The following is a 21,151-nucleotide window of genomic DNA, read 5'->3' as shown; positions in this document are numbered from 1 at the left end:
AGGCGCTGTAGGAGTGAGTGGCACATCACCGGTGGTTGTTATGACGATCTGCCATTGTGACTTGATGCATGAATGGAACCAAGCTAAATTCTTTATCTAAGAAGGTGGAAGAAACTGCACTGGCTTCAAACTTCATGACTGCAGGTAATAAAACACATGGAAATCCCTTATTTTTACTGGGAGGGAAGATATTTTTGAGCATCACATTAAGGGGGTCTAATTGGTCCATGGTGCCCTAATAGGGCATTTAAAGCCAGGCTCAAGGCAATTGCAAAAAGAGCCGATGCAGCCATCAATGTTAGTCAAATCTCTTGCCACCGGGTGCATAGACGGAGATGTAACGAATAGTTCAGGACTAGATTTTCAAAAAGTTGAAGACTGCAAGTTATTGGGAGACGTCCTTTAAGATTATGTTGCGCTGGTACCTTACTCCCGCGCAGATTTCTAAAATTAACCCTACTTATCCACATTATTGCTGGAGAGCCTGCGGCTTGATAGGCACGCACAGACACGTTTGGTGGGATTGTCCCCTAGTTTACTCGTTTTGGCTGGCAACGGCGGGTCTTATAAAGTCTGTTACTGGTCAATGCGTTCACCTACAACCTACATTCGCATTGTGTTTTATTGGCATGTTAGAATTTGATGTGGAGTTGCGAACAGTGATGGGTCATATTATACTTGCGGACAGATCCATGATTGTGAGAACTTAAAAATAAAAATTTGCAGGTGTCACATTCGTCAGATTGGGGATGTTGATTATCCTTTGGTCTGGGGTCTATAGGATCCTATTAGAGGTCTTTTTTTAGGATCACGGTCATTAATATGTAAAGGTGTTGATATTTGTAGCGATGTATTGTATCGTCAGAGTGTATTATGTGAGCAATGTTTCAAATGTTGTATATGTTTTTCTCTGTTTTATTTTATTTTCTGCTATGTATAGAAGCGATACACAGATTTATTATTTTGGGTTCCAGTGAGTACCACTCATCTTTGCGGAATTATATAATTTTCTGAAAGTTGCTATTTTAGATGACTTTGGAAACGAATAAAAAAAATATAATTTAAAAATAGATTTTCAAAAAGTTGTCCAAATAAAAAAAAAAAATTCTTGCAATTGGTCAGATACCAGAACGTGCGATTACATAGTCATCTACTAATTATAATCTATTGGTCAGGACACTGTTTATGTCTAACAGCACTAATGTGCTCCCAGTGTTGTGGAAGTCATTCAGCTTTCAAGGCTATGTACACCTTTGAGGGCATATATATATTATTATTTATTTTTTTAATAAATAGATTATTCAGTGTGTTTAGTATAACTGTGTAAATAGATTTGATAAAAAATAATTTTTACTTTTGGAGATAAAGTTGTTGTGAATTCTCTATACAGATCAGAAGTATTGTTAGTTTTACACTGAATCCGTCAGTCCATGGGACTGACGGGTTCAGTGTTATTGGGTCCTGCGTGTCTCTGACCCCCTAAGATCATAACATAGATGTAGTAGATTACTGGTGGATCCGTGTCAGAGACACGCAGGACCGCAGACACTGAATCCATCAGATCCGCGGGACTGACGGATTCAGTGTAAAGCCAACGATACAGCTGATCTTTATAGAGAATACAGAGCAGCTGTATATCCAAACGTAAAAAGATTTTTTTAACGTAAAAAAAAAATATATAAATAAAAATGCCCTCAAAGGTGTACATAGCCTTTACTCCATACATCACTTCTTTGTCACTTAATACCAAAAAGAGCTTCACCTTGTTGGGGAAAGAATCCTACCAAACTGTACAACAAAACCCTGTGCACCTGCACTAACCACGGTACAGCGGCTTACGTAATGTTACATACCGGTGCCTTTCATACACTCACAATTACACAAAGCACGGCTTCCACTGAAGACCATTATACAGAATACTTCAAAGTGAATGCACAGAGCAGGTTTACAATGAGATCAACATGAAACGGGTTTCTACATGTTTGTTTTACGAGGTGTGTATCTTTTTTTGTGATTTTTCCACAAATGAAACATACTGACTGGTAGATGGATTACGAAGAAGTCCAGAATGTGACATGGTTTACATGGATCTTCCTAGTACAGAAGTGACCAAATAATGTTGCATTTCAGGGTATGTTCACACGGCTTATTTTCAGCAGTTTTTCGGGGCGTTAAAAAACAGAAGCTGAACGCCTCCAAACATCTGCCTATTTCAATGGGAAAAATGTTGTTTCGTTCCGAGGGGGCGTTTTTTACGCGGCCGTTTGGCAGCACACGGACGAGTATTACGCTCGTCTGAATGAGCCCTAAAGGTATTTTTAATGTTCCAAAAGAAAAAAGAAAAGGTTAAAAAAAAAAAAAAAACTTTTTCCATTTTTTCCCTAAAGTAATAATAAAAATAAAAGTTAACATAACTGGTATCACCACGTCCGTAACTGTCGGAACCATCACAATATTACGGTTTAACCTGCTCGGTGAGCGTCGTAAAAAAATATATATATCTAAAAAACGCAAATATATATATATATATATATATATATATATATATAAAAAGCAGAGGATTGGAGCAGCACTGTGAACAAATGCCTGACAGGCTGGTGCAAAGCTTCAAAAATAAAGTAGTGACCTCTCCTTATGTGTTGGATATCCAAAAAAAGAGAACGTGAAGCCGCACTCAAATAAAGTGAATTTATTCATCCAACATACGTTGTGGTTCCATGTTGGATGAATAAATTCACTTTATTTGAGTGCTGCTTCACGGTCTCTTTTTTTCGGAGAGATAGATATATATATATATATATATATATATATATAAATAAAACACGCAAAATATATATATATAAAAATACGCAAAGTCGCATGTACTCTAAAATGGTATCGGTGAAAACTACAGCTCGCCCCTCACATCACTCAATTGACAGAAAAATAAAAACGTTATGGCTCTCAGAATATGGCAACACAAAACTATTTTTTTTCTTAGCAATTTTTTTTCTAAAAGTGGCAAAACAAAGATTTGGTATCGCCGTAATCGTGTCAAGCCGTAGAATAAGGCGAACATGTCGTTTTTACCGCCTGATGGACGCGTGTCATTAAGGGGTTAAACTATCTGCATCTTCAGGATGCAGATACAGTTGAATCCAATGGTAGAGCAGGGGGCTGGCTGTAAGGTCCCTGCTCTACCATTCACTATGTATCGCTGGACGGAAACCATAGAAGTCTATAGGTGACTGCTGCCACTGTTAAGCCTTAAGTGTCCGATTTGCATTCGCATGCTTAGCAATGTCTGTGTTTCATCCGTGTGGTTTCCGTGTGTCATCCGTTTTTCGCCTCTGCAAGCTCTTCCTGGTTTCACTTTTTTTCTGCATTTCTTTAGCAACTGATCTGTGAAAAACAGACAGCGCACAAATACGTGCAGTCCGTTTTTTCACGCACCCTTACATTTCTATGGTCATCTGCAAAGATGAACTAGAAAAGGGCATACTGGGAGATTCTCGCAACAGACACCGGGTCCGATGCAAAAAACGGATGTGTGAATATAGCCCGATTGACGTGAAGGAGTTAGTGTGCGGTCTGTCGTTTAGAAAAAAAAACAGCACACAGACAATAAATATGTTTGTGTCCTATACGTCAGATCAGGACCGTTAAAGGGTAACTAAACTTTCAGAAAACGTATGACATGTCATAGTGACATGTCAGAAGGTTTAATCAGAGGGGGTCCGAGATCGGAGTCCACCACCGATCGCTAAAACGAAGTGGCAGAAGGGCTCGGGTGAGAGCTGTGCCACTTTAATTCTGATCGGCTTTTATTGGAAAGCCGATCAGTTGGTGTACGGACTCAGACTTTCTATTGAGCCCGTACACCAAGTGCTCAGCGTTCCAAAAAAAGCAGATCAGAAACTAAGCGGCACAGCTCTCAACCGAGCCCTTCTGCCACATCGTTTTAGCGATTGGTGGGAGACTCAGATCTCGGACCCCCACTGATCAAAACTTCTGATGTGTCACTATGACACGTCAGGAGTTTTCTGAAAGTTTAGTTACCCTTTAAACAGCCATGGTGCAGTGGACTTTGCTATTCAATACAAGGGATCCCGCAAAAAAAATAGACCGCCACTCTATGGCATATGTCCATTAACCCCTTAATCCCTTCCCGTCGTAAACCACTTTCAGATTTTAATTTTTTTCCTCCCCACTTTCCAAAAGCCATAACTTTTTTTTATTTTTCTGTCGATATAATACATTGAGGGCTTGATTTTTGCAGGACGAGTTGTAGTTTTTCGTAGCGCCAATTATTGTGCCATATAATGTACTAGGAAACGGGGAAAAAATTATTTGTGGGGTAGAAAATTAAAAAACAGCGATTCCTGCTATTCCCATCCTTCAGTCGTTCGGTCTGAACACGGTGTACAGAGATAGGACTGAAGGGTACAAACAGTAACTAAGTCACTGGAAAGCCTCCGCCACCTTTAGAAGGCGAGCAGTTGTGTATAAGACCTTATGGACCTCAACTCCTGATCTCAAAATGAACAGTCATTAAACCAGATGGCAAATAGCGCTGTCCACATAGAAAACGTTCTGCTTATCGCTGCTGCTCCAGCGGAACAAGGACACAAATAGAAGAAAACGTTCTAAGCGGTCTTTCCCTAAAGAGAAAAAGCTAATTACCATTGTGTTCCGTGCAAAATAGAATTAATGTCTGAGGCGAGATACCAGCACGCCAGGTAATGACTCCCATGTGCCGCATAGTAAGACCACTTCATATGTAAAGCTGCGGGGAATGGTGTGGAGAGGGTCGCACGTGCGCGCTGCTCACTACATTCTGTCCAATGGCAGTTCCGGAAACAGACGAGCTCGGCTTCCGTAACTCCCATTGAACAGAATGGAAAGAGATATGCGCGCAAGGGCGACCCTCTCTCCACTAGTCCTCGCCTGGATTCCGAAACGGGAGTCTCCCGTTTTCTATATAAGTGCGGGTCGCAGAGCTGGGGACCCGCATCTATGGGACATTCATGGCATATCCTATGGATATGTCATAAATGTCTAAGATGGGAAAACCGAAAGAAACAAAAGCTCTAATTAAAAAAAAAAAAAAAAAGTATTGCTGTTCTGTTCGTGTCATGACACCGATCGATTGACATCTCTCTCTGCATTAGGGATGACCTCCATATATCAAAACTGTTTAACATTAGAACCGGTCATGTTGTCCATTGCAACCAATCAGAGGCCAGCTTGTTAAACTGAAGCTCTGATTGGTTGCTTTAGGCAACACGACCGGTACTTCTGACGGTTGGTAAATCCTGTATCCTCAATGTGAAAGACAACCTAAAAATGGGTGTAGATCCTGCCCAGCTCTAACTAGATGTGACTAGAGACGTGTTTTCTCCATTATTTTTGTAAAGCATCAGAGAATATGAGGTGATGATGCCATAGATTCACTATCCACAATTCCAAGAAGCGTGGACTACGAGGAGGGAAGGTAAGTTAACAAAAAACACTCACTTTAACCCTTTCTTTGAACCTGTATGCCCAAAACTAAATTTTTACATTTTGTAATGCTGCATTATAAAGGTGAAATTGAGGGGTTTTTTTTGGGCTGAACACATGAGACTTTCTTATTATTGTAAATTGGAATAGAAATTCATTGTGTAGGTTGTTTTTTTTCGGGGACAAATGGACAGAAATAAAAATAAATTTTTTTTCTCAATATGTTCATGCAATGTTTTAAAGTAGTTTGTTTAATGTATATTCCCCCCCCCCCCCCCATTTGCAGTGTATTATAAATGCGATCGGATAATCGCATAGTGAAGTCCCCTAGTAGGACTAGTAAAAAAAAGTTTAAAAAAAAGTATAATAAAAAGTGGAAAAAAAAAAAAAAATGAAAAACCCACTTTTCCCCCTTACAAACTGCTTTATTATTAACAAAGTAAAAAAGTTACACATATTTGGTATCGCCACGTCCGTAACGACCCCGACTATAAAGTTATTGAATCATTTAACCCGCACAGTGAACGTCGTAGCCTTTATTAGGCCCCCGGCTGCCATCGGAGACACAGACACTCGGCGATCGTATCGCCGGGTGTCAGTGGGATGAGAAGGAGCTCCCTCCCTCTCTCCAAAACCACTCAGATACGGTGCACGCTATTCAGCACCGCATCTGAAGGGTTAAACGGGTGAGATCGATACGAATATCGATCTCACCCAGTCGAGCAGGGACGCCCCCCAGCCCTCAGCTACCTCTGGCAGCTGAGAGCAGGGAGATTTGACAGCTCCCTGCTCAGTTTACTTATTCCGATGCAGCGACTTAAAAAGTCTATTGCATCGGAATAAGGCCCGTTAGTGACCGACGTACAAATACTATGGGCCGGTCACGAACGGGTTAAACATTGGTTATAGCAAAGTATATATGCACATGCGGATTTCCAGCGGTTTTTACTGCATTTCCGCTGTTAAAACCGCAAATCTGTTGCGGAATTTCTGCTCCCCATTGAAGTCTATGGGCCAAACACGCAGCGTCTCCGCACAGAACATGCAGCAAAAATTGACATACCGCGAAATTTAAAAAAACACACCGCAGAACACTTTCCGCACGACTTTTGTGCATTTTTTTTCCACAGCGTGGGCATAAGATATTCTAAATTTCATTCACTTTGCTACTGTACTGTGAGTGTCATCCGCAGGCCGCCCGCAAATCGAGGGTCGTGCAGACGGCTGTGTGCATTCATTTCAATGCGGCTGGACCACAAAATACGGCCGTAATAAGACATGTCCTATCTTTTTGCGGTCCAGACTCCCGGGCAATGCACGGACCGTGGAAACCACGGTCGTGCGCATGGGCCCGTAGAAATTAATGGTACCGCAATTCACCCGCAGATTTGCGGGTGAATTGCGGCCGCAAAAACACGATCGTGTGCATGGGGCCTAAGGCTGTGTTAACATATCATCGTCAATTTGAGTTTTTAGCCATAATTATTGGAAAATCGTGGCAAAACCACATCGTTTTGCGAAAACACAAACTGGCTGCTACGTGTAAACACAGCCTTCTAACCGTTGCGATCAGAGGCCGATATGTCTCTAATAGGGGCCGCCATCAGACTTCATTAGAGACATGTCCGCATTATTTTTGCATCGCATGTTTAAGCATCGCAAATTACGTTAACACTATATACAGAACAATAATGGGAATGCCACACCCTAGGATGATGAGATGAAGCAGAAAACACGGCGCCACATAGTGCAGGTTAACCAGGTAAAAAGTAGGAGATGAGAAGAGTAATACTAACCTGGTCACGATGATAAAAAAGCAATGGAGAGATAAAGATGCTGCTGCTGCCAGGACTCGAGACCGGTAATTCAAATGAAAAGACCGCTGAGGATGTGCTAGGTGAGCTGAAAAGGAGTCTCCACGGGCGCTGCTGCACTTCAATAGGACCGAAAGGGCACAAAGTTCGGAAGAGTAATAGATGATGTACGGGAGAGTGGATAATAAATGAAATTTATTGGTGATATGACTACGCGTTTCAATGCCGCACCGGCATCTTCATCAGGTCATGAAGGAACACACACAAGTACCTTGTTTAAATAGTTATGTAAACGTTGAAAAAACCCGCCAATGTGAACGAGGTCAGGGCGTTCCAATGACGTCATAGTTCAAAGGTTAAAAGAACGGATAATCACATCAATAGTAAAACATATAGCATATGATAGAATCCAAAGTAACCAAAGAATCCTTTAATATTAATAGCTTTCTTAATTGTGGAAGCTCTTTTGTTATTTATATGTTGGAATGTCCATGCCATCTCCAATACATTGGCCGCACTACGCAATGCTTACGGACAAGGATCAATAATCACAGATTTAACATAAACACCGGTTTTTTAAAACATAGTGTCTCTCGACACTTTTTTACCACACACAACAGCCAGTTCAGTAACATACTTATCACGCCTATAGAGCATATCCCACTCAATATTACCAATCGATTCAGTAAGCTTAAACAGCGTGAAAATTACTGGATTTTTAAAATGAAAACCCTCCAACCTGATGGCCTTAATGATGCATCAGAGTCCACCCTTGATTAGAGAATACTTAATTATAATTATTATACCTTTCATTTTATTTTATTTTCCTTTACCGATTTATATTAATTTATCATTATATTATTACTGTATTGATATTTGACCCTTTACTATATATTGTTCGCTTACTACATAATTAATATTGGTACTCTTTTTCTATGATATATCCCCATTTTTTTTTTATGTTGAAATTCTTTCACGACATATTGCTCCTTTTCAATCTTTTTGTGCCATCAATTATGATTTACCGGCTTTTGCCGATTTTACCACTTATCATATTGATGTTATAACACTATATTATACATATTTTGGTTATCATATTGCTTGTTTTTTTCCCGTACATTATGGGTGCTCCCCTTTTCTGATACATTCTTAGTTTAATTCTATTCAGAACACATTGTGCTTTTTTTTAATCTCGTTGTGCTATTACTATTTACCGGCTTTGCCGACTTTACATTTACTATATAGCCTGTTATAACCTTATACTATACATAGTTCTTTGTCATTTTCTTATAAGTTATTGGTGCTCCCTCTCTCAGATACAATTTCAGTTATGTCTTACATTTAATTTCCCTCATGACACATTGTTTTTTTCCAATTTCGTTGTGCCATCAATTACGATTCACCGTCTTTGCCGACATTGTTCTTTTAAACATATAAGGTTGTTTTCCAACTATTTCTCTGGCATTTTCCGACAGGTATGTTAATATGTGTATATTTTTTACACTTTCTATAATGGACTTTTATCTCAAAAAATTCTTATTATGTGATATTCTGCTCTATTTTTCTATAGCCAAGGTATCGCTTTTATTTCTTCCTTTTTACTATATCATGTATATCGTTTTTTATATATCACTGCATACCCTATGCTTTCGGCTTGTTCACTAGTCTAGTTTATGAATAGTGTCCCCTTTTAAATATTAATTATTGCTCTTTTATTTGTATATTTCTGTTTTAGAATCAGTGCCGACAAAATGTCTTTCATTCCATATGTCACTTTTGCACCTAAAGATGTGTTCTCCATACCTCACATTTATCTGTGGTTTATATTTATATATGTTCTATTTGTACTGGCATCTGTGATTATCCGGTTATCCCCGGTTAGCTTTTTAGCTTGCTGTTTAAAGCATTCGTTTTGATACACTCCTCGTTATTACTTCAATGTTCTTCCTTATATTGCTATTATCGTACTGCAATTGTTTCTATCATATGCTATATGTTTTACTATTGATGTGCTTATCCGTTCTTTTAACCTTTGAACTATGACGTCATTGGAATGCCCTGACCTCGTTCACATTGGCGGGTTTTTTCAACGTTTACATAGATATTTAAACAAGGTACTTGTGTGTGTTCCTTCATGACCTGATGAAGATGCCGGTGCGGCATTGAAACGTTTAGTCATATCACCAATAAATTTCATTTATTATCCACTCTCCCGTACATCATCTATTACTCTTCCGAACTTTGTGCCCTTTCGGTCCTATTGAAGTGCAGCAGCGCCCGCGGAGACTCCTTTTCAGCTCACCTAGCACACCCTAGGATGAAGGGGTGATCACCTGAGAGTTCATGATGTGATGTCATAACGCCACAAGGCAAACAGATAAAAAGCAGGCCTGTTGGCAGAAGGTGCGAAAAGTCCAGAAGGAGACCAGTTGGGTTAAGACGCAAAGATTTAAAGACGACGAATGTTTGCCTTGGAGGCAAACAGATAAAAAGGAGGCCGATTGGCAGAAGGTGCGAAAAGTCCAGAAGGAGACCAGTTGGGGGAAGACGCAAAGATTTAAAGACTAAACCTTTTTTCCTTAGGGGCCAAGAGTTAAAAAGCAGGCCTGTTGGCAGAAGGTGCGAAAAGTTCAGAAGGAGACCAGTTGGGGGAAGACGCGAAGATTTGAAGACGACGAATGTTTGCCTAAGAGGCAAACAGATAAAAAGGAGGCCTGTTGGCAGAAGGTGTGAGAAGTCCAGTAGAAGACCAGTTGGGGGAAGACGTGAAGATTTAAAGACTAAACCTTATTACCTTAGGGGCAAGGACTTAAAGAGGCTCTGTCACCAGATTTTGCAGCCCCTATCTGCTATTACAGCAGATCGGCGCTGCAATGTAGATTACAGTAGCGTTTTTATTTTTAAAAAACGAGCATTTTTGGCCAAGTTATGACCATTTTTGTATTTATGCAAATGAGGCTTGCAAAAGTACAACTGGGCGTGTTTAAAAGTAAAAGTACAACTGGGCGTGTATTATGTGCGTACATCGGGGCGTGTTTACTACTTTTACTAGCTGGGCGTTCTGACGAGAAGTATCATCCACTTCTCTTCAGAACGCCCAGCTTCTGGCAGTGCAGATCTGTGACGTCACTCACAGGTCCTGCATCGTGTCGGAAGAGCGAGGACACATCGGCACCAGAGGCTTCAGTTGATTCTGCAGCAGCATCGGCGTTAGCAGGTAAGTCGATGTAGCTACTTACCTGCAAACGCTGATGCTGCTGCAGAATCAACTGTAGCCTCTGGTGCCGATCTGTCCTCGCTCGTCTGACACGATGCAGGACCTGGGGAAGTGACGTCACAGCGTGATCTGCCAGAAGCTGGGCGTTCTGAAGAGAAGTGGATGATACTTCTCGTCAGAGCGCCCAGCTAGTAAAAGTAGTAAAAACGCCCCGATGTACGCACATAATACACGCCCAGTTGGACTTTTACTTGTAAACACGCCCACTTGGACTTTTGCAAGCCTCATTTGCATAACTACAAAAATGGTCATAACTTGGCCAAAAATGCTCGTTTTTTTAAATAAAAACGTTACTGTAATCTACATTGCAGCGCCGATCTGCTGCAATAGCAGATAGGGGTTGCAAAATCTGGTGACAGAGCCTCTTTAAAAAGGAGGCCTGTTGTTGTTGGTCCTGGGGAGTCTCCTAGGGGTCCCTCCTATTTATCACTGGATGAGGAGGTCGACAAATAGCTTGGAGCAATAGGCTGCTACCTAAACTAGCACAAAAGTGTGTTTTGTTTGTTTTTAGAGAACAAGTATACTTCCCCGACACTAAAACTAACTGGGGCGAGGGTTTCTAACGCTAAACCTAACTAGATTTTACGTGAACTTCCCTGACACTAAACCTAACTACGGCGACGATTCCCTTATGCTAAACCTAATTACGGTAATGGATCCCTAAAGCTAAACCTAACTACGGTGACTGATTCATGACTCTAAATTCCCTGACGCTATACCTAACTACGCTTTTTGACCGTTCCCTGACACTTAACCCTAAAACTAAATTAACTAGTTGAATTGTCTAAACTATTTTTATTTTTGTTATTTATTACATTTTTATATTTTTTCGTTTTATATATTTTATAAAGAAAACAAAAAAAAATCCCCAGGGATCAAAAAATTTGGTTCTGAAGACTAAGAAGTGGTCAGTGATAGGAGATCACTTACCAAAAACATTGGGGGAAGGAGGAAGGGAACAGGAGTGGGAGATGGGAAGCAGTTTTTTTTTTTTTTTCACTTTCTTTCTCACTGCTCGCAGCCACTCTGAACGACTCTCTAACTCCAACAGAGACGTTCAGGGCAGTTGCAACAGGAACTGATGTCAGGGAGAGTAAGTGAAGAAAATAATCGCCGCTACTGGTCAGTTACTGACTAACCAATAGCAGCGATCATGAAGGTAGGACCATCTCGATTGGTCACGGCACATTGAGCTGTGATAACCTGCTGTGGGAAACCGCAGCTATCACAGCTTACGAATGCGCCTGACGTGAACGGCGCTGTGTTTCATGCAGGACGTACTACTAGGTCATGGAGAGCGAGCAATGCACTTATGAGCTAACAGTACCTCCAGGAGCGGGAAGGGGACAAGACCCACTGGCATTAGCTGTATTGGATGTACTAGAGGTTTTATGTTGATCCTCATCATTGTTGAAGTATTATTTTATATTTCACTGCAATATGACTTGAATGGTGTATCACATGTAACGGAGACGGCCATTGACTAATCTTTAATTCTGAATTTCTTGGTTGTTGTCGGTTTTGCTGTGAAACACTATTGTTTATTTGCTATACCGAATTCATAATGCAATTATGTCTTATTGCTTATTCCATGTGATGATATATGGATGTTTTACATGATAAGACATAACTGTTTGTTTGAGTATGTTTATTATTGAAAACTTAATAAAAACATAAAAAAAAGAGAAGAAAAAAAAAAAGCAGGCCTGTGGGCAGAAGGTGCAAGAAGTCCAGAAGGAAACCAGTTGGTGGAAGACGCGAAGATTTAAAGACAAAGCCTGTTTGCCTTAGGGTATGTGCACACGATGAGAGGCATTTACGTCTGAAAAGACAGACTGTTTTCAGGAGAAACCAGCTGCCTCGTTTCAGATGTAAATGCTCCTCCTCGCATTTTGCGAGGCTTCTCTGACAGCCGTAAATCTTGAGCTGCTCTTCATTGAGTTCAATGAAGAACGGCTCAAATTACGTCTGAAAGAAGTGTCCCGCATATAATGTATATAAGTGTCCTGCATATAATGTATATAAGTGTCCTGCATATAATGTATATAAGCGTCCTGCATATAATGTATATAAGCGTCCAGCATATAATGTATATAAGCGTCCAGCATATAATGTATATAAGTGTCCTGCATATAATGTATATAAGTGTCCTGCATATAATGTATATAAGTGTCCTGCATATAATGTATATAAGTGTCCTGCATATAATGTATATAAGTGTCCTGCACATAATGTATATAAGTGTCCTGCATATAATGTATATAAGTGTCCTGCATATAATGTATATAAGTGCCCTGCATATAATGTATATAAGTGTCCCGCATATAATGTATATAAGTGTCCCGCATATAATGTATATAAGTGTCCTGCATATAATGTATATAAGTGTCCTGCATATAATGTATATAAGTGTCCTGCATATAATGTATATAAGTGTCCTGCATATAATGTATATAAGTGTCCTGCATATAATGTATATAAGTGTCCTGCACTTCTTTGCCGAGGCAGTCATTTTACGAGTCGTCGTTTGACAGCTGTAAATGACAGGTCGTCTGCACAATACGTCGGCAAACCCATTCAAATGAATGGGCAGATGTTTGCCGACGTATTGTAGCCCTATTTTCAGACGTAAAACGAGGCATAATACGCCTCGTTTACGTCTGAAAATAGGTCGTGTGAACCCAGCCTTAGGCTTTATTCAGACGAATGGGAATTACGTCCGTGCAACGAACGTGAGTTTTTAACACGCGTCGCACGGACCTATATTAGTCTATGGGGCCGTGCGGACATGTGCGCGATTTTTACTCAGCGTGAGTCCGCTGAAAAAAAGTCACGTCATGTCCGTTCTTTCGGCGTTTTGTGCGAATCACGCACCCATTGAAGTCAATGGGTGCGTGAAAACCACGCATGCCGCACGGAAGCACTTCCGTGGGACGCGCGTGATTCGCGAAACAGCTGTCAAAAGGATGAATGCAAACAGAAAAGCACCATGTGCTTTTCTGTTTACAAACATCCAAATGGAGTGTCATAATGATGGCGGCTCCACGAAAATCACACAGCCGCGCATCATATGCTGCTGCCACACGGAGCTGGTAAGTGGTTTTTGCGCGTGCAAAACGCTGCGTTTTTGCATGTGCAAAAACGCCACGCTCGTGTGAATCCAACCTTAGAGGAAGAGAGAGAAAAAATAAGCCTGTTGGCAGAAGGTGTGAAAAGTAGAGGAGGCGACCAGGTGGCGGAAGATGCGAAGATTTAAATACGAGGCCTGTCGGCGTTAGAAGTAGAGAGTTAAAAATTAGGCCTGCTGGCAGAAGGTGCTAATAGTTGAAAAGGAGACCAGTTGGCAGAAGACGCAAAGATTTAACTCTGTCACAGATCCGGTCCAAAATGCCATAAGAAATAGCGCAGCATGCTGCGCTACTTTCCCACTAAAACTGCAGCACTATGACGAAACCCATTAAAGAGGCTCTGTCACCACATTATAAGTGCACTATCTCCTACATAATGTGATCGGCGCTGTAATGTAGATAACAGCAGTGGTTTTTATTTAGAAAAACTATCAATTTTGACCAAGTTATAACCTATTTTAGATTTATGCTAATGACTTTCGCACTGACTAACTGGGCGTGTTTTTACTTTTGACCAAGTGGGCGTTGTACAGAGGAGTGTATGACGCTGACCAATCAGTGACCAATCAGCGTCATACACTCCTCTCCATTCATGTACTCAGCACTTGCGAGATCACGCTTGCTGTCACATACACCCACATTAACTGATTGGGTGTAACTTTGGTAACGTTTGTGTGGGATTTAATGACAGCAAGCGTGATCTCGATGTGCTGTGTGATTAACCCCTTAATGACCGCCGATACGTCTTTTTACGGCGGTCATTAGTGGGCTTTATTCTAGAGCGCCGACAAACTACGTCGCTGCTGTAGAATAAAGTAAACAGAGCAGGGAGCCGTGAAATCTCCCTGCTCTCAGCTGCCAGAAGCAGCTGAGGGCTGGGGGCGTCCCTGCTCTGCCGGGTGAGATCGATATTAGTATCGATCTCACCTGTTTAACCCTTCAGATGCGGTGCACAATAGCGTGCACCGCATCTGAATGGTTTTGGAGAGAGGGAGGGAGCTCCCTCTCATCTCACTGACACCCGGCGATAAAATCGCCGAGTGTCTGTGTCTTCTATGGCAGCCGGGGGTCTAATAAAGACCCCCAGGTCTGCCTGCAGCGAATGCCTGCTAGATCATGCCGCAGGCATGACCTAGCAGATGCCTGTCCGTTTTAAACGGACATGCAGTAATACACTGCAATACAAAAGTATTGCAGTGTATTATAATAGCGATCGGAGGATAGTGAAGTCCCCTAGTGGGACTAGTAAAAAAGTAAAAAAAGTTTAATAAAGTTAATAAAAAAAAAAAAAAAAAAAGTGAAAAAAAAAAAATGAAAAACCCAGCTTTTCCCCTTACAAACTGCTTTACTATTAAAAAAAACTACAATAAAGCAAAAAAGTTACACATATTTGGTATCGCCGCGTCCGTAACGACCCCGACTATAAAGCTGTTACATTATTTAACCCGCACTGTGAACGCCGTAAAAAATAAAATAAAAAACAATGGAAAAATTGCTGTTTTCTGTTAATCCTGACTTAAAAAAAATGTGATAGAAAGTGATCAAAAAGTCGCATCTACTCTCAAATGGTACCAATAAAAACTGCAAGTCGTCCCGCAAAAAACAAGACCTTATACAGCTATGCCGACGCAAAAATAAAAAAGTTACAGCTCTTCGAATGTGACAATGGAAAAATCTAAAAAATGGCTTGGACATTAGGGCCCAGAATGCCAGCAGGGGGAAGGGGTTAAGTTCCACATAAACTTGTACAGCCCCCTTTGAAATTTCACCTTATAATTTTAAATAGTCATAAATAAGTCTTTCTAAAATTCGGACAACCAAATACAGCTCCTTTACGCCGGCATGTGGCAAGTACAGAAAGCTTTATACAAAACCCAGAGAGGGGAAATATATCAAAGCGGAGGCTGATAAAGAGTAACTAGTCCACTTTCCTTTGCACCAGTTTTGATCCATTTCTCCCACAGTATCAGGTCTATTTGAAAGTTCACTATCTTTAAGTTATATAACAAGCCGCACGCCCTTTCTAGAACACACACGAGGGAAGGTCAAAATTTGAAAGTTCGGTAAAAGGGAAATAAAAAGCAGATTGTAAAAGAAATTCTTGTAGCTCAACAGAAATAACAAGGTAAATTGAATAACTACTTATGGTGGTCTCACATTTTCATCCAATGACTTAAGGTTATAAACCAGCTTTGGCATCCCTCGGCAGCCTAGTATCTGCTGCTTAAGCCTGTTTTCTGTGTCTTTGAAGACTGCTGGTTCAGCTGCTAGGCTTTAAAACATCCACGGACTCAAGGACGCAGCAGCTGAACCTGCAGACTGCACAGGAGCTGGAACGTTCAGAAGATGCTGAGGCTGCCGGTGTGGGTTTCATGAGTGACGCTACTCCTGGCACCAGCAGCCGAGAGTGTGACTTAATCGAGGAGGAATCCATTCTGGATAGAGTAACACATGTGTCCTAGTGAAAATGACAAGTCAAGGAAAGAAAGGAAAAACCCACAGCAAGAAGAAAACGTCAACATTGGAAAGTTTCAAGAAGTCAAAACGGATGTAAACTTCAGGGGAAAAAAAACAACCTGAAACTGAACCACTGTTGACTAAGTAAAGGCAGTGAGTGCAAGTTATGGCAATTTATCGGTTTCCTACTGCTTTTGTTCGTTTTTCCATTTCAACCTGACATTTTTTATACTTCTGCAGATACTAAGGCATATAGATAGGCACCGACGAGGTGACCAGGGGCCCCCTTCCCTCTGACCAACCACTTAGATGTCTCTATTAATCTTCCCATCTAAGGGGTTACAGCCAAAATCTGCTGCTCATCGACATTGCATGGTGTGGAAATAGTTTAAGGCCCTGTTCACACAGAGTTTTTTGGTGCCGATTTTGACACGGAAACTGCCCGAAACCGCCTCCGATTGATTTTTAAAAAAAAGCAACATGCTCTTTCTACCCGCGGTTCTGTCTCTGACCTCCCATTGAAATCAAACACAAGGCAGGTCAAAATCTGCCAAAAAAGATTTTTTTTCTGCCTGAAAAATACTCTGCGTGAACATGGCCTAAAGAGGAAATTACCTTAGGGGAGGAGGGGGGTTGCATTTTTTTCTTCCGACGAATAAAAATTTATACTATCCATACATCTACACAATAGAAGGCTATGGGCAAGTATATGTCTGTACGCAACACTGACATAGACGAGGTGTAAATGGCACCAGAACAGCCTCTGGTTGTAAACAAGAATATCTCTATTAGGCCGGGCTCACCCACACCGTTTTACTGCTGTTTTTGGCTACGTTTTTTGAGTCAGAGCTAGAAGTGAATCCAAAAGGCAGGAAAGTTTTAAAGAAAACACTGGGTTTGGCTAAAAAAAAAAAAGACAAAACCTGCTACAAAAACTGCATCAAAACGGTGTGTGGGATTCTGGCCTTAAAAGGATTTTCCCACAGAATACATTTATCATCTATTCAAAGGATAGGGGATGAATGAATGATTGTTAGGACCCAAATCAATCACTAGCACAAGGGTCCCAAGTCCCTCTTTCCTCCGGGTCCCAGTTCTAGTGATTGGTGGGGGTCCCAGCGATCATACTGTACATTTTTATTCACACCTACTCTTTTGAGGGGAAAACGGTTTGGGTGTAGTCTATAGGCCTATGTGCCTATAGACTACCGTTATACAATCATATGCTAAAAGATCGTACCTTTGGCATACATTTGGATGGTAAATCCTTTTTTCTTAACTGTATTGAAAAGTGTAGTCAATACAATTCCACCAAATAAACTAGACCACTAGTATACGTTTTTTTGGGGGGGGGTTTTCAATTAAAGTCAATGGCAGACCCGCTCATTTAATACATCTGTTTTGTACACCAAACACATGCCTGAAAGTCATGTGAACAGAACCTTATGGACCACAACATAATTTCAATTTTAGGCCGTTTGTAAAACATACATAGACCAATATACTGTAAGAAATTAATATACTCAGTCTACAAGCTGTGGCTCTCTATGCTATGGTTGGGACTTCATACAAGACCATGTGAACCATTGGACAAATCACAAATGTAAGACCCCAATATACAACAATATTAGATCACATACTATAAATGATTCCAGCAACAGCGACAGCGTACAAAGACCAACTACATGGGCCAATAATCGGTCCAAAAAGCATTCGCAAAATAATTTCCCTGTACTTCAATCTCTATAGCTGCCACATTGATACACAGTGAAGAATTTGTACCAAAAATGAGCAACAAAATACGGTACAACGCATGTGAATAGGGCTAGAAAGCTCAATTCTCGCACAGCGGAAAAATCTGCGCACGTTTGAGGGCATGCGGCGGGATCTAGATTTGCTACTGATCTCACTTACTCTATTGTGAGAGGTGAAATCCATGGCAAAATTGGCACACAAATCAGAATAAGTATGCCAATTCACAGGTTTTCACTGGGTTCTGTGTGAACCCATCCCTAGAATCAATGGACGCCCATGCTAGTACTTTGTCAGAGATGAAGATTAGTGGAATTGAACTGGGGGCTCCTTGGGCCCACCACAAGTGCACATGGCCAACGCTGGAGACTAGGTATGGGGATACATTGTAGGAGACATATTATAGAGCAGTGGGCAGACTAAGGGGATGACTCAGAGAGTGCATAGTACTACACAAAGCATCAGTGGTGAGAGGCTTATATGGACATGAACTGAATGGACATGCGCAGAGAGCATTACTGGACCACAAGGGCCATGAAATGTATGCGTTTCTTAAGGTATGTTCACACATGCACGTCCGATACGCCTGAAATTCCGGAGCTGTTTTCAGGAGAAAACAGCTCCGGAATTTCAGACGTAATGGCAAGTGCAGGCGTTTTTCGTAGCGTCCATTACAGACGTAATTGGAGCTGTTTTTCCATTGTGTCAATGGAAAACCGCTCCAATTAGGTCTCAAGAAGTGACAGGCACTTCTTTGACGCGGGCGTCTTCTTTACGCACTGTCTTTTGACAGCGGCACGTAAAAAAAATGACCGTCGGCACAGAACATTGTAAAGCCCATTCAAATGAATGGGCAGATGTTTGCCGGCGCATTGGAGCCGTATTTTCGGACGTAATTCGAGGTTAAAACGCCCGAATTACGTCCGTAAATAGGGTGTGTGAACCAAGCCTTACAATTTTGAAATTTGGCTGCAATCCCATTCATGAACATTGCACTTTGGACATACAGGTACTTGTCCTATTGGATATTATTATTATTAACGTATTGATACCTGTTGAGGTCACTGCCTTTATAAACTGGATATTCACAATACTTGTTAGCTATAGAAAGGCCTTATGTAGACCAGAAGGTCGCAACCGATTGGCAATACAAATATCTTCAATTTATAATAGAGTGCTGCAGTTCGTCTGTGTAACGTCAGAAGACAGCGATCTTCAGCAGTCAGCCACTGGGGTCCAGGAGCTGTCAGGCCATTAAAGTCTATGACCTCTCCTAAACAAAGCTGAGAGAGGCCAATGGAAGTCAAAAGAGCACAGTGTTATGTAAAACCTAAGGCAGCATATTCAGGTAAGAGAACCGCTGTAATGGTTAAAGGTAAGGCGCCCTGCGCTCGGCCGTAATCACGGCCCATGATTACGAGCAGGGACTGTCCCCCGCAAATATACAGGAAGGCGTCCGTGGGCATAGAAATGAATGCATCAGTATTTTGATCCGCAATTACGGATCCGTAATTGCGGATCAAAATGATGGTCGTGTGCAAGAGGCTTAAGTGTCACTTCAAAAATAACTTCTGACATGTTGAGTGGGGTTCGAGCTGCCCAGATCCCCACTGATCGCTGTAACTTAACGGCAGAAGCGATCGACTGTTTCCCTTTGACTCTGCAATTCACCTCAGAGCTGAACATGGGGATGTAGCGGCTCATAGAAGTCTATACACTACTAACCCCACCACTCCTGGAGGAGGTAGGAAAAGGCGTTCACTGACGGATTCTCCACTCTGCAGCATGTCTGGTAGGTCGCGGATTGGCAAAAGGTGAAGTCTGCTGCAAATTGCAAGACGGAGTTGAGCCCTGCACGGTCTATCCTGTGAGCAGAAAAACTAAATTGACGGAGTACAGGATCACTCCCACAATGGACCCCATTAGTTTTCTGTCACAGTGTCAGATGGTATGACAGGAAGAGTAGGGCTGCATGGTGCGCTGTTCTGCCAGTCAAATATTTCAGAATCCGCAACAGAGATGTGAACACAGACCAATACACGTCTGAACGCACCCTAAACGACTCGTTTTATATAAAGTGAAAACTGTTGTTTTTTTTAGCACAATCAATAACATCCAGCCTATACACAGAGGAGCAGAATGTAGTGTGTAACGTTTAAGTGTGTCATTGACGTACATTTGGGCAATAGAAACTTCAATGATATTTTCCTATAGGTGGTTTATTTTATTTACAAAATAAAACGAATTAACACCTTCATAATTCTATGGTGATAAAGTCACTAAAGTGTTAGAGCAACAGAAACTGGGAACTAAACAGATAGAGGGGGTGATAGATGGCTGACACATATACAAGAGCTGAGACTGACAAACATGGCCCAGCACGGTATGAACAGTACATGGAGGCTGCTGCCACTCACAGTGTATGGCCGCACACATTCACCATCAGCTTCAGGGAAGGGTTGCGGTATTTGGTGGTCTTGCATCTCGGGCATCCCTGGTCATCCATCTCCTCTCATCACACTCCACACTTTCCCTCATACGGTGCGCTGCTAACACTCTTCCCCCTAAGCAACATCTCCCTACAAATTGGTTCCGCCTGTCAAATGTTAAAGGACCTTTGATGATGTCATGACCACGTGATCAGTAACCTGCGTGGGAGGAGTCAGGCTGTGCTGCCAGAGCCGTTTCGTGTATTTCTTTATTATTTGAAAATGGCCTCATGAGCCGATATTACAGGTGTGCGCTGCATGAAGCTGAGAAACACACACACATCTGTGCTGCCTGTACACACAACTCTGCACTGTATGCTGTGCTTTACACACACCTCTATACTGTATGACACACACACACACACACACACACACACACACACACACACACACACACACACACACACACACACACACATCTCTGTACTACACCTTACACACACACAGCTCTGTACAACACTTTACACACACACAGCTCTGTACTACACTTTACACACGCACAGCCCTGCACTACACTTTACACACACACACACAGCTCTGTACAACACTTTACACACACACAGCTCTGTACTACACTTTACACACGCACAGCCCTGCACTACACTTTACACACACACACACAGCTCTGTACTATGCTTTACACACACAGCTCTGTACTATGCTATACATACAGCCCTGCACTACACTTTACACACACACACACACACACAGCTCTGTACTACACTTTACACACACACAGCTCTGTACTACACT

At 41.6% G+C, this 21,151-nt stretch overlaps 1 protein-coding gene and 1 long non-coding RNA gene across 5 annotated transcripts in view; one reads left to right on the top strand and one right to left on the bottom strand.

Moving 5' to 3' along the window:
* Window positions 1-20,500, bottom strand: part of MNAT1 (MNAT1 component of CDK activating kinase) — a 109,507-nt gene extending 89,007 nt beyond the window's left edge. The window contains exon 1 of one of the 3 annotated variants that reach the window (XR_012851306.1): window positions 20,327-20,499. Coding sequence is in view for 2 of the 3 variants with exons in the window: in XM_075843701.1 (XP_075699816.1) it covers window positions 20,327-20,415 (89 nt within the window). In the remaining variant the exon portion in view is untranslated. Of the gene's footprint in view, window positions 1-20,326 lie in introns of all 3 variants that reach the window. The other 2 variants (XM_075843701.1, XM_075843702.1) reach the window with 2 other exon arrangements.
* LOC142664541 (uncharacterized) lies at window positions 72-16,323 on the top strand. 2 transcript variants are annotated; one of them, XR_012851307.1, is made up of 3 exons: window positions 72-144; window positions 5,397-5,473; window positions 15,952-16,323. It is a non-coding gene; the product is annotated as an uncharacterized LOC142664541 (long non-coding RNA). The 2 variants fall into 2 exon arrangements; XR_012851308.1 differs by having other exon boundaries at window positions 15,879-16,323.
* Window positions 20,501-21,151: the final 651 nt, after the last annotated feature.

Source organism: Rhinoderma darwinii, chromosome 12 (assembly GCF_050947455.1).
Source record: "Rhinoderma darwinii isolate aRhiDar2 chromosome 12, aRhiDar2.hap1, whole genome shotgun sequence".
In the NCBI taxonomy this organism is placed as follows: Eukaryota; Metazoa; Chordata; class Amphibia; order Anura; family Rhinodermatidae; genus Rhinoderma; species Rhinoderma darwinii.
Note: the sequence above shows the minus strand (reverse complement) of the source record. Positions and strands in the feature narration are given on the sequence as shown.